Consider the following 20,724-nt stretch of genomic DNA (forward strand, 5'->3'; position numbering starts at 1 on the left):
GGCCGAGGCTCACAGTAGAGCCCTTGGCTTCCATGCTTGCTTCCCACTCAGGGAGCAGTTCTCTCCACCTTTTGCCCTGATGATTTCCCTTATTTTTTTAGTAAGATCATCCATACATGTAAAAGGATGTTTGTTGTAATATGTAGCATCTCTGGGGGTTTGCTGTAGGATGGTTTTCACTTCATCTGCTTTGCCATATTGCTGCAGTATCAAATTCTTATTATGTGAGAATAAGAATCAAAGCCATATTTCTATTCAATCCCTACAAGTACAGACAGGATGTTAGAATTTAAAAGCATACATATCACGGCTTAAACTTTATGTGCTTTTCAAAGAAGCATATGAAACCTTGCCAGTATATCAGCGTATGCTGGGATAAGTGGCAGAGAGCCTACAGAGGCCCAGGTTAAAGCTGGCATGTCTCCCTGGACCATCACTTTTACTCAGTTGTAGGTATTTTTAACATCCTAACATTAACTTTAAAACAAATAGCATGATATATGAAGTTGAATGCAAAATTCACATGCAACTTTCCTTAAGAAGGCTCTACTCTCAGACCTACTGAGATTATATTATACCATAACTTAGTTCTAGGCGGGTAAGAAAGTTTGAGAAGCACCAATTTAGAGCACTGAAAACTTTACAGAATCTCAAAACGTCAAATGATTCAGTAGCATTGTATTTTCTAAAAGCAGTTCTATAAATCAAGTTTTCCAAGTCTAAGATTGCTCCTAAGGCCGAGAATAGTTTCTATTTTAAGTAGTCACCTTCCTTAACAGGCAATAAGGAATATTATTTATCCATTAAAAATAAAGAGGTAAATATCTGTGTATACTGATATGAAAAGATGTCCATGTAAGAGAAAAAAGCAAAATTGTATATAGTATAATCCAATATATACTTAAAAAATAAAACAGCGGGGGGCTGGCCTTGTGATCTAGCGGTTGGGATTGGCGCAGTCTGCTTTGGCAGCCCAGGTTTGTGGGGTCGGATGCTCGATGCAGACCTACACAACTCGTCAGCCATGCTGTGGCAGCGACCCACATATAAAATGGGGGAAGACTGGCATGGATGTTAGCTCAGGGCTAATCTTCCTGAGCAAAAAAACCCCAAAAAACTGGTTACCTTTGAGGAGTAGAAATGTGAAGCAGGAAAGACTTATGTCATATTTTTCTATAATATCTGAATTTGTTTTTAAATCACAAACGTGTATTATTTTAAAAATAACACACAATTAAAGAAAGTAAACCAAAATAATATATAAGAAGGAAAAAAATGGTCCTCATTTTCAATGTCCTTATTTCGAAGAGACTTCTAAAAATGCTCAATGCCTAAACCATTTTTACATTTCGAGTATGTGTTGGGGGGAGGAATATAACTCTATTATGGTTAAAATGACCTAATGATTTCCAGAAAAATCTTCTGAACTTAAGATTCTGACTTTCCTAGGTGCTGTATTACCTAAGCACGATCACCAAGCAGCATATTCTTACTTAGGTTTTCCTTCTGAGAACAAAGAGAAATACAGATGCGCAGTGTACTTTGTGTCATCATACTATACTGCAGTAGTATTCAACAGCAGTATATGGGGATTCATTCTAAGGACAAGTTTTATAAATTCCTTGTATATAGTCACCCAGTTAGCTCAGTCTGTAGAGCTTGAGACACTTAAATTCCTTGTATATAATTTTGTACTAAAATTCTAACTGGAGAGATTATTTAGAAAATTAGTTTTCTTTTAGTCAAACGTAACTAAGATGAGCCAGATAAACTACTATTGTCATCTCCATAATGCCACAAATACTTCTATGATAACAGAAAGTGGAAAGAATGCTAAATGTAATTTACCTTTATATGCACTTCAACAAAAACATTTTTCCCATTTCACTGTTCTTGTTGCAGCTCTTACTACTCTTTACCAAAGATAAGAACTCTGTAACTGTTTTCCCTGTTTCATTCTGGTACAATCAAGATAACACAGTAATTTTTCTGAATGACTTATATACTATTACTATTACAATTAGCACTCTTTTACTCATAAGACTTTAATAATTCACAAGCTCTGAGCATGACATTTAAGGCTCACTGAAATATGAACTTAAATTATCTTTGTAGGCTTACTTTCACACAGTTAGGACCAAAACCATATTTTTATTATTGAAGAACACGCAATGAACTTGCAAAAGATAAACAGAAAAGGGGCAAAAGCACCAACTGATAGCGAATAAAACACCCAACCAAATCAGCAGGTGTCTTCTTTATATGCCATTCTGAGGAACTCTACCTGACCACAGCATCTGTACGCTGGAATTTCCAGTGACAACAAAATATAGCATGTGTGCTTGTACTTGCAATGGTACATGAAAGCATAGCCATTCCAAAGAACTTTCTTTTCCCAAGTACATTGTGAAAAATCAATTCTAATGCTAAAGCCCAAGTTGAATACTGCGTGCCCCAAAGATGATTTGCAATACTACAGGTGAGTCCAACCACAACAATGCCCAGGAGGAATGAATGACCTAGACCAGACCTCTTGTAAACATGTTAATGGTATTTATTAACAAAAAGAGAGTCCCTATCTACAATGATTTTACTAGGACATATCTGGTCTGTCTAAATAGGCTGGTTAAATAAACCTAAAATTGATGGATTTATGGGGTGCGGTTGGATGGAGAACAGAGGTAGTCATTTAAGCTGTGTAATTACAGAATAGAAAAGCTGTTAGAAAAGTTTTGTGAGATATTTTCACGTATATCGTTTAATAACTAGCCAGTTATTCCAAAGTCAAAATAGGTCCTAATGTAGAAGAAAAGGAACACTTTGGGGAGTTGCATCTGATGGTTTCTGGCTCTTGCAGGAAAAGAATGCTTTATGCCTGATGCTTGCCTGTACCCTTTGAATCATTAGGCAATTTGTTGCTGGATAAGAGTTATGATTTTCATGAGTTTGCTTTGATAATTCAGCTCTGTGTTACTATAGGGTGAATAAGGAGGACTCAATCTCCACAACCAGGAGAAAAAGCCTACGTGATTTCCTCTTTACCAGCCAGGATAGATAGCTAAGACAACAGCCTCAGGAGTTAAAAAAAATAAAAGTGTCATGAATCTGGGGCTTAAACATTTGACCAGGGAACTGGGGAAAGAGAAATCAGTTTAAGGCTGGGAGTAGAAATAAAGTACACCAGAGAGAACAGTGATTCCAAGAAGCTGGAACCTATGTAGAGTGTATCAGATTAGACATGAGAGTGACAAGTTACATCCAGAAGGGACACTTTAATGCTTTAAACCAGTATCAAGAGAATGGAATACTTGAGACTGATTTCCTAGGGGGAACCTCTTATCTGAGGACTGATATGGCAGCCATGCGTGGTGGGGAGAGGGCATGTGGGGACTTTTTTACTTTGTCACGGGTAGATACAGAAAAAAATTAGAGAAAAAAGGGGACAATAAATACCACATGTATGTTTTCTTGAATTGAGCACCTATACAAACAAAAAACCCCAAAAGTTTTAGACTTTTAAAGTGCCTACTTAGGGAATTTTGAAGATCTTTCCAAGTCCCAGGATCCTTAAGATGGAGAAATCCGGGATGCCAGACATGCCCTTTTGCCTTCATCTGAAAGGGCAAATAATAAGCACTCCATAAATTTCTTTAGAATGTCTGCTATGGGTGGACATTGTGCTAGTTGTTAGGGATCCAGCAGGGAACAAGACAGATGTGTCTGTGTTCTCATGGAACTAACTGTCTAGGGACAATAATATATACTGCAGGTGCGAAATAAGATTTATAGACTAATGATTCTAGAAGTACGCTAATCCAAAGTAGGAGTTATTAAAAATAAAAATTTGACCAAAATAAAAATCCCACTAAAGACAAGATTCTAAAATGCAAGCTTAGATAAATGACTAAATGATAAACGGGAGTTAAAAATAAACACTCTTGATGCAAGCCAAAAGGGAATAGAAAAGAGAAACTCATGTGCAACAATCAGCTTGAATTAGGGGATGGGTGAGGGGTGGCGAGAGAGCCACCACATGACTAGAACTTACTTTGGTGGTTTCAGGTCCCTGTGAATTAGAGCTTTGGGTTGCATGCTGTGAAGATAGGCCACTCCTTGGGAACACTGTAAACACCAACTCATGGCATGGGCAGCAGTGTAATACGGCAGTGGTTCAGCCCCATGCAACACTGCAAAACAAAGGCACAAACTAAAAAGAACTTTATTGCATATAACAAAAGATACAAGGTGAGCACAAGCACAATCACAATACACATGACTGGGTATTTTTCTACACATGCTCCCATCAATCGTGCTTTTAAGTCTTTTCTAAATAAAGTGATGGAAATATCTAATAATTTCAAATGGATAACTACCACATAAGTACCTAACATTCAATAGTGCTTCTATTAAATGTTATACATATATTCAAGTAAAATTAATATACATTACCAACTTTTTCATATTGATAGATCAGCCTTTGAAATAATAATATAAACTATAAGCAATATGACACACTACTATAAGAGATACAGAGAAACAGTATAGAAGGAAGCAATTTAATATGTATCAAGATGTTTACAGTGATGCTTTCTATAATAGTTAAAAACTAGAAATAGTTCACCCAAATAAAACAATGGCATATTAGATACCCACTAACAACAGATGAACACATAGGCAGTAAACATAAGTAAAAACTTACATAGAATAATGTTAATTTAAAAAATAAAATGCAACAATTTATTTTATACAAGTGGTATAACAAGAGACAATACATTTACATATATGGTTGCTATTTCTTAGAGTGAAAGAGCTCTCTTCTATAAAGGTAACCAGATGATACACAGCTTTCTTCCACTGTTATAATTAAAATGTTCTATGAAGTGAGTTTTCAATTTTATTTTTGAAAAGAAATCAAAAGAAAGCAGAATGAAATGGAAGTATGGTTAAAGAGTTTTAAAATGAGGAGGCTCAAAGCTAAGATAGAGCAAAAGGAAAAAAAGTATGAAGATATTTTAAAATCTATTTAAAAAGCAAATTTTACTTTACTTAAATGCTTTTAACATTATGAAAAGTACCATCCATTTAAAAGATTGATATACTTAGACTTCTAAATTTCATATACTAATGTTGTAGCATCTTTTCATTTTTAATCTTGAGCTGATTTCTTTTTTTAATTACCTCCTTTTGGGACTCTGAGGGTAAATTGTGAAGAACATTAAGTAACTTATAGTTTATATTAAAAGCTTTTCAATTATTTTACTCTACTAAAGACAGGTCTAATGACACTCACCATTATATAAAGAGCCCCCTTCAGCATATTCCATCACCAGACACACCTAAAGGAAACACATGCCAGAATAATTAACTACAGAGCTGTAGCTTCTAGGGGACATCACAGATAACTTAGTTCAACCTTTGATTTTATAAATGCATTAAAAATCATTCTTTTGGCCCCTACCATGTGAATGTCACTAGAGGGAAAAAAAAAGTATCCATGATCTAAGATCTTCTCTTCTAGGGGCCCACTGTCTAAGAGTGGAGATGTACGTAAAAATATAACCACAAGAAGTTGGGGATGTTCTCCTATGCTAATGAGTAGGTGCTGTCACAGGAGATCATAAGCCTCATAAAAAGATGAGGTTACTGGATAAGACGACCTAAGACAACTCCTCCAATATACTGTGTTACTCAAAGACTAGAAACAAATACATAAAGTACAATTTTTTTTCAGAAATAATCTAACATAACAAATCAATATAGCTTCATAAACTATACAACTGCACACACCTGCCATGTCATTTCTTATAGACAGGTGACAATGAAAAAGTGACAAACTTACTGGATTCAAGCAGGCGCCATATAGCTTTACAATATTAGGATGGTTCACACGGGATAACTGCCGAAGCTGTAACAAATTAAAGTTTCTTTTAAAAAGTGCTAATCTTTTTTTTTTTCTAAGATTTTTTTTTTACATTTTTTTTTCCTTTTTCTCCCCAAAGCCCCCCGGTACATAGTTGTATATTCTTCGTTGTGGGTCCTTCTAGTTTTGGCATGTGGGACGCTGCCTCAGCGTGGTTTGATGAGCAGTGCCATGTCCACGCCCAGGATTCGAACCAACGAAACACTGGGCCACCTGCAGTGGAGCGCGCGAACTTAACCACTCAGCCACCGGGCTGGCCCCCAAAAAAGTGCTAATCTTTTAAGAACTGATTTCAAAGCATCTTTAAACTCTTAGGGTTGTACAAAATGTTAATCATTAATCAACTGTGTAATCATTCAAATCACTATTTACTATGTAGCAGGCACTGTGGTCCTAAGGCCCTGCCCAGAATGGCAGAGAATCACCGCTCTAGAGCTTAGTTGGGGGACAGACATGTAAACAAATAAAGCAATGTTCAAAGTTCTATAACAGGAGTTATGAACAAGATAAGTACATGTAAGCACATATAAGAAGAAGAAATTAACTTTCCCAAGAAATGTTAGGACACCATCCAGAGATGGCATTGAGTTGACTTACGCAAAGCAGAAGAAGTCATGTCATTGTGATTATCATCATCTTCATAGCTATGGTTGAATAATCCACCTACTCTATTTTGGGCCCTGGTGGCCACTTTATAGATATTGTATAATTCTCACAACTCTGCAAGGTAGGTATTATAATTTCTATCTTAAAGATGAGGGACCTTTAAGATAAGGCTCAGAGAGGGTAGGAGAGCTGCTATACCTACAGGTAGGAAGTAGTGCAGCCAGAGTTTGAACTTTGGTCTCTCTGACCTAAAATCTGCACTCTTTCTGCCTACTTGTACACTCTTCCCTACACTCCATCTCCCAGCTCTTGAATTAATTCCCTCTTCTCCATTCCCACTACCAATGCCTTAGTAATTCCAACCTTACACTTGACAAACACTTTTTTTCATAATATTAAATTCACAATGTATCATGGGTGAAGATACGACAACAGAAATGACATCTCAACTTACCTCTACAATAAAAGCTTTCCTCTCAGATTCACTTTCTATTTGTTTAATAGCAACATCTTTTGCTCTCCACTTAGCTTTGCAAACTACTCCAAAGGCTCCTCTTCCAACAACCTGAGATAAAAAAAAAACACCCTAAGAATTAGAAACAAATAGATCCAGCCTAACATATAACACTGAAGCCAATCTGAAAGACTAATTGAAGAAGACTTCAGAAACCAGTACTCTCTGGATTTGCCACTGAACAAGTATGAATTTTTATTAAAGTGAGGAGAGAATGACATGCACTTGTCTTTGTTTTTGAAAATTTATGGTCTAGACACTTCTTCATTCTCAAGTAAAACCAAAAACAACAAACAAAAAAGACTGTTGGAGACAAAATCAAACCAAAACAGGCAAGATGAATGGGAGGATAGAGAGAATATGGTTTAGAAAAAATAAAAAGCAGGAACATTTAAAAACTGTTTTGACCTATCATATTCATGAAATTAAAAATAGCTTTTGAATAATCCAATAGGGTGTAGACGGGAAAGGATGAAAATATAGATGGTAAAAGATTGGTGATTGTGAAGGATAGACAAAATGTGTTATTATCTACAGAATGAATTACTGTTTGTCAAGAAAACGGAACTACTGATATATGCTACAACACGGATGAACCTTAAAAACACTATGCTAAGGTAAAGAAGTCAGACACAAGAGACCACATAATGTAGAATTCCATTTATATGCAATATCCAGAAAAGGCAAATCTACACAGATTGAAAGAAGATCAGTGGTTGCCTGGGGCTGAGAGTGGAAATTGGGATTAACTGTAAACAGGTAAGAGGAATCCTACCAAGGTGAGGAAAATGTTTGAAAACTGATTTATGGTAATGGTTGTAAAAACAAGTATATTTGTACAAATTATTGTACATTTCAAATGGGTGAATTTTATGATATGTAAAATATGGGTTATTAAACGTTATTTTTAAAAAGTTATAAAATAAAGATTGGCTATGTGTTGTATTATTGTTAAAGTTAACCAATGGGTACCCTCAAGGGTTCATTGTTCTCTCATGCTATTCTCTCTACTTCTATGAACTTACTATAACATAAAAAGAACAAGAAGAAAACAAAACAAAAAAATAGCTTCTGATACTTGTTAGAACAAAATCATCAGATTTTATCATTGTAAAGTTAAGTGTCCTTTACTCCGATCTTCCAACTTTCAACGGATCTAAGTACTTCGTGTCAATGCCTTTTCCTCAAGTGAAAAATCTACCTCCCAGTACAGCTCATTTTAGCATGTACTTTCTATGTAGCAGGCAATGAGCTAAGTGCTTTACTTCCATTACCTCATTTACACAACCCTAGGAGACAGGTACTAATGCTATCCTCAATGTACAGAGGAAGCACCTGGGTTTAAAGACATAAACTAACTTGCCTAAGGCTATATGGCTAGTAAATGGCAAATGCGGTTTGAAGTCAGGCAGTCTAACAGCAGAATGTTAGAGATCCTAATTTGTACACATACATCTGTATTATATATCAGAAAGTACCAGTTTCAGCTTCCCTTGGAGGAGGAGTCTTCGCTTCACACAAACCTACACAAATAAATCCTGGGCACAAAACTCTTCTATAACAAAGTCAGCTGCAGCTAGGGTGATCAAATAGTTTATCATCAACATCGGCTTCTTTGTAGAGAAAGAAGGGGGTGTTAACAGTAACAAGCAGGACAGTAGTTGTAAACTGGGATGTACGGCCACTCTAGCCATTGCTCAAATTCTACTTCATACATTACGCAAAGTGGTACGGACATTTCTCATGCTGCTTAACATATAAAAACCACACACAAGGTTAACATTTATTGAATGTTTACCATGTGCCAGGTAGCTTTTCATGTATTAACACATTTAATCCTCCTCCATTTTAAAGGTAAGTAAACTGAGTCACACAGTGCAAAGTGCCCAAGATCCCACTGGTCAGTAAGTATTCAGAAAACCCAGGATTTGAAGCCTAGGGTATATAATAACCAATTCACTCTATATTCAGCTTCTATTCATCATTGGCTTAAAGGAAACTGGGCTGCCTCTAGGCCAAAGAAGGCCAGCACCTCTGGTGGTTAGTCTTTCCTTTGGTGACTTTCCCTTTTTCCCTTTCCAACCCCCCGGTACTCAGGGTCTTCCTGCTGTTTAGGCTCTTGCTCTCCTCCACACTTCTCATAAGAGAAAGGAAGCAATTATCAGTCATTTGCACTTGTCATCCAGTTACTTTAACATGAATAGGTACTGGCTAAAACTAGTAGCATTAGAATAATGGAGAGCACGCCTGGGCTCTGGAATCCACAGGCTTTAGTTCGAATCTAAGTTCCGGAACCTATTAGCAATTAATGCTGGGCAAGTTAACATCTTTCAGCTTTTGTTTTCTTGAGAGTAAAAAGGAGATGTTTACATTTTCCTCAGTGAATATCTATAAGGTTCATAAGTCAAAACCGGGCATTTCCTTAAATACTACAAAAGAACAATAAGTGCTTGGAGTTGGGTAGGAATCAGTGGAAGGAGCTGTGCTACTCATTTCTCACAATTAACCACGATGAATAGCAAACAGGTCCTAAAACAAATTTCAACTTTAGGGGGATATTAGGCTAATAAGCTGTGGATGGAGACCAGCCTACCTATTGATATTACTAAGAAATAATGATTATGAAGTAATTTAATTTATTCTTCAACCACGTATTTACAAATACATCAAGGAAACTAGTACTTAGTAGGTCTCTTCTTGCTTCATTTTCCTATTCTCAGGAATGCCCATGCACGGATTCCAAACATATATGTGGATCATGCACTTGTCACAAAAACTGTCAGGTGTGTATGACTGACTGTGATGCACAAGTGCCACCTAGTGCTGAGATGATGGCTGACTCTGATCTTTTGACTTAAAAGCATGGGAACAAAATGTGGGGAAACGAGGACATGATAAACTTTCTCCCTTTTGCTTAAGAAAGCAGTTTTTTGGAACACCCTGAAAGACAAAATAGGCATATTCATGTATGATGAGAACCCATGGCCTTAAGAAGCCTCCACTCACATTAGGGCCGTAAGATATTTCATATGTATGGTGAAACAAAAGATCTAAAATGATGATAAAGAAAGTCCAAGATGCCCAAGGTTGTACACATAAACTGAAATATACGACAAAAAAAAATTGCTATGAATTCAAAGGAGTGACGTTAGAAGCAGAGTCAATGCTTAAAGAATAAAATTTCTGTGTACTTAATGATTCTGATCACTAACTGCAATGTACGGAGGCGAGTTTCCCCACACTACCAAGCAATTCTCAGATACCAGTTGGGTGTCTTGCAATTCAGCTAAATTCCGACACTATCTAACTAGAGAGAGCATCAGATTCCATAGGTTAAGGGATCAGTTCTACAGGACTGCCCCCCCAATCCAGCTGAGCTTCTGACCAACTGACTACAGATTAAAGGTTCCAGTGACCCCCTCCTTGGGTTCAATTAATTTGCTAGAGCACCTCACAGAAAAACATTTTACTTACTAGATCACCAGTTTATTACAAAGGATATAACTCAGGAACAGCCAGATGGAAGAGATGCACAGGGCAAGGTATGGGGAAAGGGTGCGGAGCTTCCAAGCCCTCTCTGTGGACTGCTCTCCCCGCGTCTCTACGTGTTCAACAACCCTGAAGCTCTCCAAACCCAATCCTTTAGCGTCTTTATGGAGGCTTCATTACATAGGCAGGACTGATTAAATCACTGGCCATTGGTAACTGATTCAACCTCCAGCCCCTCTCGTCTCCCCAGAGGTGGGGTGGTGGTGGTGGCGGGGGTGGTGGTGTTGGGATTAAAACTTCCAACCCTCTAATCACATGATTGGTTCTCCTGGCAACCAGCCCCGATTCTAAGGTGTGCTTCAAAAGTAACTCATTGACATAAAAAAAGACATAAAAGAAAAAAAGAGAGAGACATCTTTATTGCTCTCATCACTTAGGAAGGAAATTTGGAGGGCTTTGGGAGCTGTGAGCCAGGAACCACGGACAAAGATGGAATATATATGAGAAATATATTTTCGTCATCTGAATGACTAAACATATATTTCTTATAAAACACCATATCACAGTATTAAAAAATGACTTTCCATTTTTTCAAATGGCACAAATGTGGAGTTATTAGGGGTGAAAAAAATATATATATATAAAGAATTGACCCCTACCTTCATGGGATGCAAGTGAAGTAGAGAAGAAATTCAAGACAAAATAATAACACAATTTTTTAAACATCAGCTGAAGAGAGCCAAAGGTGAGAGGCTGTGAAGGTGGCTCAAGAATCACCTCCTCCCCTTCTGGGATACACTTATGGATGTGAGGGCAGAAAGGACTTAACCCTCACCCAGTTCTCACTGAGATGCCCAGGAGGAGGCAGCCTCATAGAATATACTTTGCCAACACGGGAAGCTACAAATGAGTAAGACTGGCAAGGGAGATAGGTAGCGGGAGGCCCTACTCATGTTATCTCAGCCCCAACAGACATGGAAATGATACAGAAAAACTCTTCCCACGAGAAAAGCATGGTAACTGAAAATTAAAGACTATTCTGACAGTAGGAAGGAGGCTTGCGTAGGGCAGAGCGTTGGCACACATATCAGAGGCTGTAGACGGCTCAAAGACAGGGAACTAAATGTAGAGCTCAGCTGAGTTTCAAGGATCAATGAACATCAAAGCGGAAGGCCTAGTCAGTGAGCAGAAAGAAATGGGCAAGGTCTCCTGCTTTCAAGGGGAAAAAGTGAGGCTTATGCCAGGACAATGATGAACTTCATTTGTTTACTCCCTAAACCAATATCTCTTCAATGTCTACTATATTCAGGTGCCATTTGGGATACCAGAGATAGAGCAGTAAATAAGACAAAGGCCCTGATCTATATGGAGTGTACTTTCAATTAAGGGGAGAAAGGACAGTCAATAGATAAAAAGATGAATAAGAAAAGTATTAGACTAAAAAAATGCCATGTAGAAAACAAAAACATAAGAAGGTATAACAAAGAGACTGGTGGAAACTTCAGGCCGACGAGCAGAGGAAGGCCATCTGAGAAGGTTACTACCTTGATATTTGAATGACTCAAGGAACAACCAAAGAAGAAACAACTAATGTAAAGGGAAAAAAACCCCTCATTCCCTATTCAACAATATTTGAACCCCATCTATAGGCTAGGTACTATCCTAGGCACTCAAGACATAGAAGTGAACAAACCAAACAAAAATCCTTGCTCTTACTGCTCCTATTCTTAGGGAGGGAGGCAAATAAAGAGAAAGCAAGGCATATAAGAAAAAGATATAATATTTTAGAAAATGCTAAGTGTGCTAAGAAAAGGAGCATAATTTTGTGTGTGTGTGTGTATTCCTCCCCAATGCAATTTTAAACAGGGTAGTCCTGCAAGGCCTCGCTGAGAAAGGTGCCATTTTAGTGATGACCTGGAGAAATACTTGCAGTGTTTGGTGTGGGCGGTGCATAGTAGGAGAAGGGAAGAGTGATGCAAGCTGAGGCTGGAGACAGAGGCAGTCTGGATTCTGATCAGCTCTCTGCACCATGAAAAGGAGTTTTGATTTCAGTCTAAGTACAAAGGGAAGCAAGTGGAGGAATTTAAGGAGGAGACACATAATATGATTTTACATTAAAAAAAAAATCATTCTAACTTTCATGTGAAGAATGGATTGTAGGAAAGTTAAAGTATATAAATAAGACCAGGAAGGAGGCTATCACAGCAGCCCAAGCAAGAGAGAATAGCTCTCCTAACGAGGACAAGCTTAATGGCAGTGCAGAAAAATGGGCAGATCTGGGATATGTTTTAGAGGTAGAGTCAAAAGAGCTTGCTGATGGTCTCCATGCAGCAGGAAGGGTGGAGAGGAAAAGAGAAGAATCAAGGATAACGTCTAGATTAGGCAACACTTTAATGAATGAGAAGAGAGAATAGAGCAAGCAGATTTTTGTTTTTTTAATAACAGTGAGTTCTGTTTTAGCCATATAAAGTTTAAGATGCGTATTAGATACCTGAGTGGAGATACCCAGAAACAAAGCAGAAACATGAGTTGAGGAAAAGTCAGGCAGGAGATAAAAGCTTGGGAGAGTCATCAGCATTTAGTTGGTATTTCTAGTCAATCAACGGGAAGAGATCACCAAAAAATAATATGTAAATACTGGGGTCCCAGAACTGAGGTCTGAAGCACTTCAACATTTAAAACACAAACAGAGGAGAAAGAATCAGAAAAACTGAGAAGGAGCAATCAATAAGGAAGCAGGCAAACCAGGAGAGTGTCACAAGAAGCCAAAAGAAGACTTTCAAGAAGAAAGCAGACAGAAAAACAGCAAAAGCATTAAGCCAATGGCTCTCAAAATGCGGTCTCTGGGGGAGAAGCACCAGCATCACCTCAAAATTTGTGAGAAATCTAATTTCTCAGATTCCAACCCAGAATTACCGAGTCTGAGAGTAGGGCCCAGAAATCTGTGTTTTAACAAGCCCTTCCGGTGATTCTGATGTTTGAGAATGACTGTATTAGGTTACATTAAACACATAATTAACAGTAAGACAAGATACTTCAGTGGAAGCCATCACAAATACCAGAGAGCACTCCCCTGCTGTCGATATTATTTATGAAAGTTTTCCAGGGCACTGAGACAAGAAGAAAGAAAAAGGAGAATTCTCGTGAGCAATCCACTGCTTTTCGTGAAACATGGTAGATCAACAGAAAAGAAAGGCAGAGATGGCAAATTAAGACAGTGGGAACTGAGGTAAACACTGAAAAAGCTAATAATCAAACTACAAACACTGAAAGGAAGTCACTTTTTACTTACTATTAAATTTCGAATTCAAGTTCACAAATCAAATATGCTTTTTGGATTGCATTCATATCTGAATAATATACATTTCTTCAACACATTATCATTAACAATTATTTTGAATGACAGTTTTCCCCAAAGATCAACTTTCACCAGGAGTGTAAAAAAGGGGGCTGGCCTGGTGGCGCAGCGGTTAAGTTTGTGTGCTCTGTTTTGGCGGCCTGAGGTCCCCCAGTTCGGATCGCAGGCGTGGACCTATGCACCGCTCATTAAGCCATGCTGTGGCAGGCGTCCCAATATAAGGTGGAGGAGATGGGCACAGATGTTAGCTCAGGGCCAATCTTCCTCAGCAAAAAGAGAAGGACTGGCAGTGGATGTTAGCTCAGGGCTAATCTTCCTCCAAAAAAAAAGAGTGTAAAAAGGGGCAGACATCCAAAGTATAAGTAACTCTCCCATCAAAGACATCCATCCAAAATGGTGAACCTAGAAATAAATGTTTTAGATATTTTTCAAAATCCCTCATCTGTAAAAATAGAAGAACAGAGGAGTTCAAAGAGTACTTGGGTTTTAAAAGGGAAGTCAATTTAGAAATATTTCCTTCTAAATTTATGGATGTTTTCTAAATTAAAATGTTCTTAGATTAATTCTCTTATGATATGCATCCTTCCTCCTGTGGTTCAGCCTCTTGGTTTCGGGTCCACAACTTTAGTCTCATACAGTAAAGCAGATTTAAACTTAATTTCGTTTTTTTCCCCCTCAGGAAAGATTTGCCCTGAGCTGACATATGTTGCCAGCTTTCCCTTTTTGTTTTTTCCTCCCCAAAACCCAAGTACATAGTTGTATATTCTAGTTGTAAGCCCTTCTAGTTTTTCTATGTGAGCAGCTGCCACAGTGTGGCTACTGATAGACGGGTGGTGTGGTTCCGCTTCCAGGAAGCGAACCCAGGCCGGTGAAGCACAGCACGCTGAACTTTAACCACGAGACCATCAGGGCTGGCTCTAAATTTAACTTCTTAACAAAAAATATAACAGAAGTACATGAGAGATGGTATATAGAATATTTCCGTGTGATTAGTATTAAAAGGCATAAAAATCAAAACCAGAATTTGTTGTCTGTATTTAGAGAAAGTAATTCCTTTAAAGACTAATTTTCTTTAGGACGGAAGACTACTTCATTCCTTCATCCAAGTCAAATTATTAAAAACAAAAAAACAGCTAAACTAGACTAAATGGAACAGGACGTATGCCCTTGCGCTCTTAGTTTACTAAGAAATAATTCTTAATTGTCCCCCATTCATATTATTTTTAGTTCAGTGACTATAGCTGTCAGTTTGGTTTGGCCCTGTTCTGTGGACTATGTGAATAGACCCTGGCTATGCTGCCATTGCTCTGGCTAGAAATTTGGAACATGACAGAACAAGCATAGATCTTACATTTATTAGTTAGAACTTGGAGCCTCCAACTATTTCAGAACTTCAATATCTATTAATAAACTGTGGCAGAGTGCAATTGCCATTTGCTGACAAGACAGATTTGATAACACAAAAGTAAAGCTTTGATTATTCAAACTTTCTTTTGAATTGTTCTTGTAGTCTTTTAAAGCCTGTCATAAGACATCTGACCCATTTAATAGGCTTTTCTTTCAAATAATATGCCCTTGTCATCTTTTAAGCTACACATGCACAATATAAAAGTTATTGCTGTGTCTACCTCTTCACTGTGATAACAATTCCAGGTTTCTACTGAAACCAACGACCACTAAATTTCACATGGAAGAGTTTATTAATAATTTTGGATATCCATAATTAAAAACTGACTAATAAATCTATGGACTCAGTTTATTCAGGCCACTATAAATCAGGTTTTTCTCTATTATCAGTTGCCCATATACCTATAACCTAAAACTACAAAATATATATCACTGTCAAAGTTCTTTCTTCATTTCCCCTTAAACAAAATTTTTGTGTCGCTATTATAAAGCTTAAGAGCATATAAATGCTGCAATGTTTATACACGCTTTGCTCATATGCTACACTTAGGTCAACACTGTGGGTCTCCATTTAAAAAAGCAACCATGCCAAAGAGGGTCTTTTTAGCATTTTAGTAAAGGCCCACCAATAAACGGCTTACTCATGGCATCTTATCCTTTACAGCATCTTTTGCCCCTGCTAGACAAAAGTTATTTGCTAGGTATAAAGGAATCAACATTTGGAAAGAGAATTAGATTTCATTTCTAGTGTAAATGCTGCCTTAAATCACTACATTTATCTTAACCACTGGTTTTTATAACATGTAATTTAAGAGAACCAGATGGGAACTGAATTCTCATGATTATGCTGTGGTAACTTCATTTATTCATTCAACAAATATTTATTAAAAAACTTTCTAGGTGCTAAGCATTGGAGTTACAAGTGTGAGTAAGGCACCTTACATTTTGCTGGGGGATATACAATTCTGGGTACTGATAAGCGCCATGAAGGATAACAGAAGTGACAAAGACCTAGTGTGCTCAGGGAATGCTCCTCTACGGAAGTAACATTTGAGGTGAGACTTGAACAGTGAGAAGGAGACAGCCATGCAAAGTTCTGGGGGGAAGGGCATTCTAGCCAGAGGAACAACTGCAAAGACAATTCCTCTTAGTGCCCTTCCTAATCTATGATGCTTACTTCATTCACAATCCAGTTTCAAACTCTCTTCCACTCAATGGAGCCTTCTGTGATTAACCCTATTTTGGCTTAAGTGCTCAATTTACATTATATTCATAGTTTTAAATTTATGGTTCTGAAAATGTAATTATTTACTGTTCTGTGTTTACTCTAGTCTCACAGTAAGTCAAAAATTTTAAGGAGAGAACTCTAGGATTATTCTATTCGTCTTTCACAGTACCTTAGCAGTATTCGTGCACAGGAGGAGAGTATTCAACTAACTACTGTAAAGGAAATCAGTATTTTGTTTCCCCATCCTCAGAATAAGGTTTGGTTACAGAATATTTCAGAAAGAACTAAAACAACACTGTAAATAAATCCCACGGAAAGAGCAACTGACTCAGAAGTGAGAAACTGCAAATTCAATTGCCAGCTCTACCATTTACTTAGGCATGAGGTTTCTGGCAAATCAAACTCTGACCAATTGTCAAGATCTGCAAAATGGGGATATCACTTGCCCTGTCTAACCAGGATTACTTGGTCACCAACTACATTCCACAGAAGATGATCACTGTCAAAGTTTACCATGGAAATAGAGCATAAATACTGGAAACAACAAATGTGTTTTCATTTTAGAACCGGAAGAGACCTTAAATGATCTTGTTCAATCTCACATTTTACACGAGAAAGTAGAGACCCAGAAAAATGAAGTGCCTTGCTCAAGGTTACTGAAATACATTATGGCAGAATCAGTACAGCATCTAAATTTTCTAAATACCCAGCCCAGTTCGCTTTTCACTACTCTGCAGTGCCTTTACTGCTTCTTGCAACCTCGTCCCCAATGTACATACCTCACAATTTATTCTAACATTTTTATACTCAGATCCAGAATGGTAAAAACTAAATGACTTAAAAAAAAAATACCTACATACATTTCTGAAGCTGAGACCTTACATAATTTGATATCAGAATTCAATTTAGGAAACGTCACGCTGATATTACTGAGTCAAAATATTAGGAATGTAAGGATTAAAATCAGCTGATGCTTAAAAAATATGCACTATTAAATGACTGCAAATTTGGTCTGTGGTTGGAGTATTTTTTTTACATAGTTTCTAACTGAATTGATAGGATGCTAATTCAATTACATTGTTATCTGAAAAATATAGAATATAATTTTATTTATAGGCAATATATTTGTACCATACAAAATACTGAAAACAATGTAAAATACTTTTTGTTTCTGGTCATCTTCCTCTGTTCTCTTATTCATGATTTTGACTTAGAAGCAGATTCTAAGATGAGAAATAGTTATTGAGTGCCCATGGTGCACCCTGGATTATATAACACTGTTTTAATGTGGGCAAATGATGATGGAAATTATGTAACAGTCTCAACATTAGAAAGGTCCAAATTCAATCTTTAAAGTGAAAATAAACTGATATTAAAAAAAGTATGTGCAAGTGAAGAATATGATGGAAATTATGTAATAGTCTCAACATTAGAAAGATCCAAAGTCAATCTCTAAAGTGAAAATAAACTAGTATTAAAAAATGAAAAAAAAAAAACTAAATGACTGCCTAATATTAGAAATTCTCATCTAAAACCAAAAATCTACTCCTCAAGAATGTCCTAAATATACCAAAGAAAGGTTGAAACATTATCTAAACTGAAAGAGGGTCTTGGGAAACATAAAAATCTAATCAGAAGTTAAATGGCTTTGGTGGAAGAGCAACAAAATGATGTCTCCTTAGTAACTTTCATTCTTCCAAGAAGCAAGAATATAAGTGCTTTAGAAAGTAGTGTGTGAAAACTACGGTTGTAAGAATCAAATGATGTAAGTCTGTGAAAGCATTTGTTAGACTATGAAGTACAAGTTATTATTATATAACAATTTGTAGTCTACAAGCATAGCAGTTTGCCACAGAGTAGACGTAAATGCTTATTTAAAAACTGCAATTCTTTTATACTGACTCACTGAAGTTTTATTCTTAAAAAAGAAAGAATGTTAGCCATGAAAGCTGGATCAACTATCCACTTCTGAAAAAGGAATTTATCATAGCCTCAACAGAAAACACACATACACACACAAAAATTCCCCTCTCTTCAAAATACAGGTCCTTCTTTTAGCCATGTGACCTTAAAGCAGGTCACTGTCTCTCTCTGGAACTGTTTCCTAGTAATATGTGTCAGGCACTGTGTTGGGTGTCTTGCACATACTGCCTAACAGGATCTGTTATACAGATAAAATGAAATAGAAATTATTATCCCTATTTTACAGTTAAGTAAAGTAAAGCTCAAAGGGGTTAGTTAGGAAACTTGCTCTAAATCACACACCTAATAAGCTGCATAACTGATATTCTGAACGTTCCTCTAACTGCAAAGGCCTCCTTCCCACTTACACTACCTTGTAAAATGAGGTTGTTCTCAGTGATCTCTAAGGTCACTTCATGCAATAAAAAAATATGACTGAGTAATCCATTATTCTTCCAAAACCTGCATAGAAAAAATTTTATTTGTTGAATGATAATTATCTCACTACTTTCAGCTTGCCATTCCCTAAAAATAATTTTGGATTTTTAAAGTAGAGATAACTCTTTGAGAATCTACAATAGAGAACGTACAGGTTCTTTACAGCATATTAAGCAAAGGGCTTAATAATCTTTAAAAATGATAAATAAATGGCAACTGATAAATACTATTTTCAACCAAAGTTTTAACACTTTCTGAAGTGTGTCTTTAAAATATATATACACAGTTTTTACTTTTCTAAATTTTATGGTCCTTATAACCAATTTACTCCTCTGTGAATCTGAAAAGAAGCAATGTATTAAAGGCACATTATTACTTTGCTCTAAAATAACACAAATTATTGCAGAATAAAGAATGGATTCAGGTTTTCTAACAGCGATTTGTCTGGTGGTATATTCTGGTTGTCACGGAAATCATTAGTTATCTCTTCAGAAAATGCTACTGGAAATATCTTTTCTTCTAGACCAGTCTACATTACTAATGGTGAAATTCATCTAAATTAGTGAAACTGAAGGCAGAAGATTTAATATTACGACTACTGCTCTGCGGAATCGGCGAAACTGAGAACCATTCGGTACTCGGGAAACACTTTATTAGACACGACGATGTGCTAATTTACCAAGCATTTATTGAGCATCCACTACGTGCCAGGCACTGCGCTAGAAGTCGAACAGAAAACAATCCTTGGCCCTTAAGAACACCACGTCTTAGTGAGTTGAAACTCCAAAGCGGCCGCGGTCTTTGATGAATTTACTACTTACAGACATAATAACTGGAGGACCACACTACCTCACCAGTCCATCCTTCTGTTTGAGATGACCCAAATCCAGGCACTAGACTATCAAATCCAAACTCAAGAGTGCCGAAGTGAGAAAAAAAGAGCGCTACCCCGGAGCAGCTGAACGCGGAGAGTCCCCTTTACACCCAGTCTCTGTGGGGACTCCGGGGTGGACCCTGCGGGGCCCGGAGGGTGAGACGGGAGGCGCCTTAAGAGCCGGGCCAAAGCAGAAGCGGCGACGGGCGGGGCCGGAGCCCCGTGCCAGGCCTCGCTCACCTCTTCCACCTCGATCTCCTTGTAGTCGATCTCTTCAAAGTTGAGGACTTGGGAGGGGGCTTCGATCATCTCACCGGCCGAAGACGAGGAGGAGGAGGAAGCGGCAGAGGCTGTAGACATGATCCCTCGCGGAGCCCGGGGGGCCAGGGAAGGCTGCCGCCCGGACACTCCGGGGGAGACACGCGCCCACCCGCCTCCGGACCGACCTTCACCCTGGAGCCACGGCGATGCGTGGCGGGGACAGAAGCAGCGGCCACAGCCGAGTCCCGGCTCCGGCTCCGCTGCGTTTTCCGCCGCCGGGCCCCGCCCACTAAACTTCCGGTTCCGGCCAGAAATCGGAAACAGGAGGAAGGCCGTGAGCTCGAGGGAGGGGAGGGGAGAATTTTGTGACTGAGACGGAGAAAGGAAAGACAGGTTGGGGGGTGGAGTAGGGGAGGGTGAGAGGCTATCTTGGACTTGTAGAACAAATTTCGCGAGATCTTTGTTAAAGGGCCTCCGCAACCGGATGATACCGCGAGAGCTGACGCAGTGTCGTAATTAAAATGCGCGAACGGAAGTGGCGCGGAGGGCGCCGGAGTGTCGGTGCGGTTGGTCCTTTAGGAACCCGCGGGAAAGATAAAAAGCCAAGCTCTGAACTCTGGTTGGCGTCCTGTGTTAAGACCCCACTTCCTTTTTTCTCTGAGACCTG

The 20,724-nt window shown here is 38.1% G+C and overlaps 1 protein-coding gene across 2 annotated transcripts in view; it reads right to left on the minus strand.

The window, feature by feature from the left end:
* The window catches only part of MAP3K7 (mitogen-activated protein kinase kinase kinase 7), a 69,150-nt gene extending 48,640 nt beyond the window's left edge, over window positions 1-20,510 (minus strand). Inside the window, exons 1-5 of one of the 2 annotated variants that reach the window (XM_014866698.3) lie at window positions 20,037-20,510; window positions 6,981-7,091; window positions 5,840-5,905; window positions 5,291-5,336; window positions 4,049-4,187 (exon numbers count right to left, since the gene is read on the minus strand). In XM_014866698.3, the coding sequence (XP_014722184.1) occupies window positions 4,049-4,187; window positions 5,291-5,336; window positions 5,840-5,905; window positions 6,981-7,091; window positions 20,037-20,156 (482 nt within the window). In that variant the 5' untranslated portion in view covers window positions 20,157-20,510. The remainder of the gene's footprint in view (window positions 1-4,048; window positions 4,188-5,290; window positions 5,337-5,839; window positions 5,906-6,980; window positions 7,092-20,036) is intronic. The other variant, XM_014866699.3, reaches the window with a different exon arrangement.
* Window positions 20,511-20,724: the final 214 nt, after the last annotated feature.

Source organism: Equus asinus, chromosome 24 (genome assembly GCF_041296235.1).
Source record: "Equus asinus isolate D_3611 breed Donkey chromosome 24, EquAss-T2T_v2, whole genome shotgun sequence".
NCBI classification, from domain to species: Eukaryota; Metazoa; Chordata; class Mammalia; order Perissodactyla; family Equidae; genus Equus; species Equus asinus.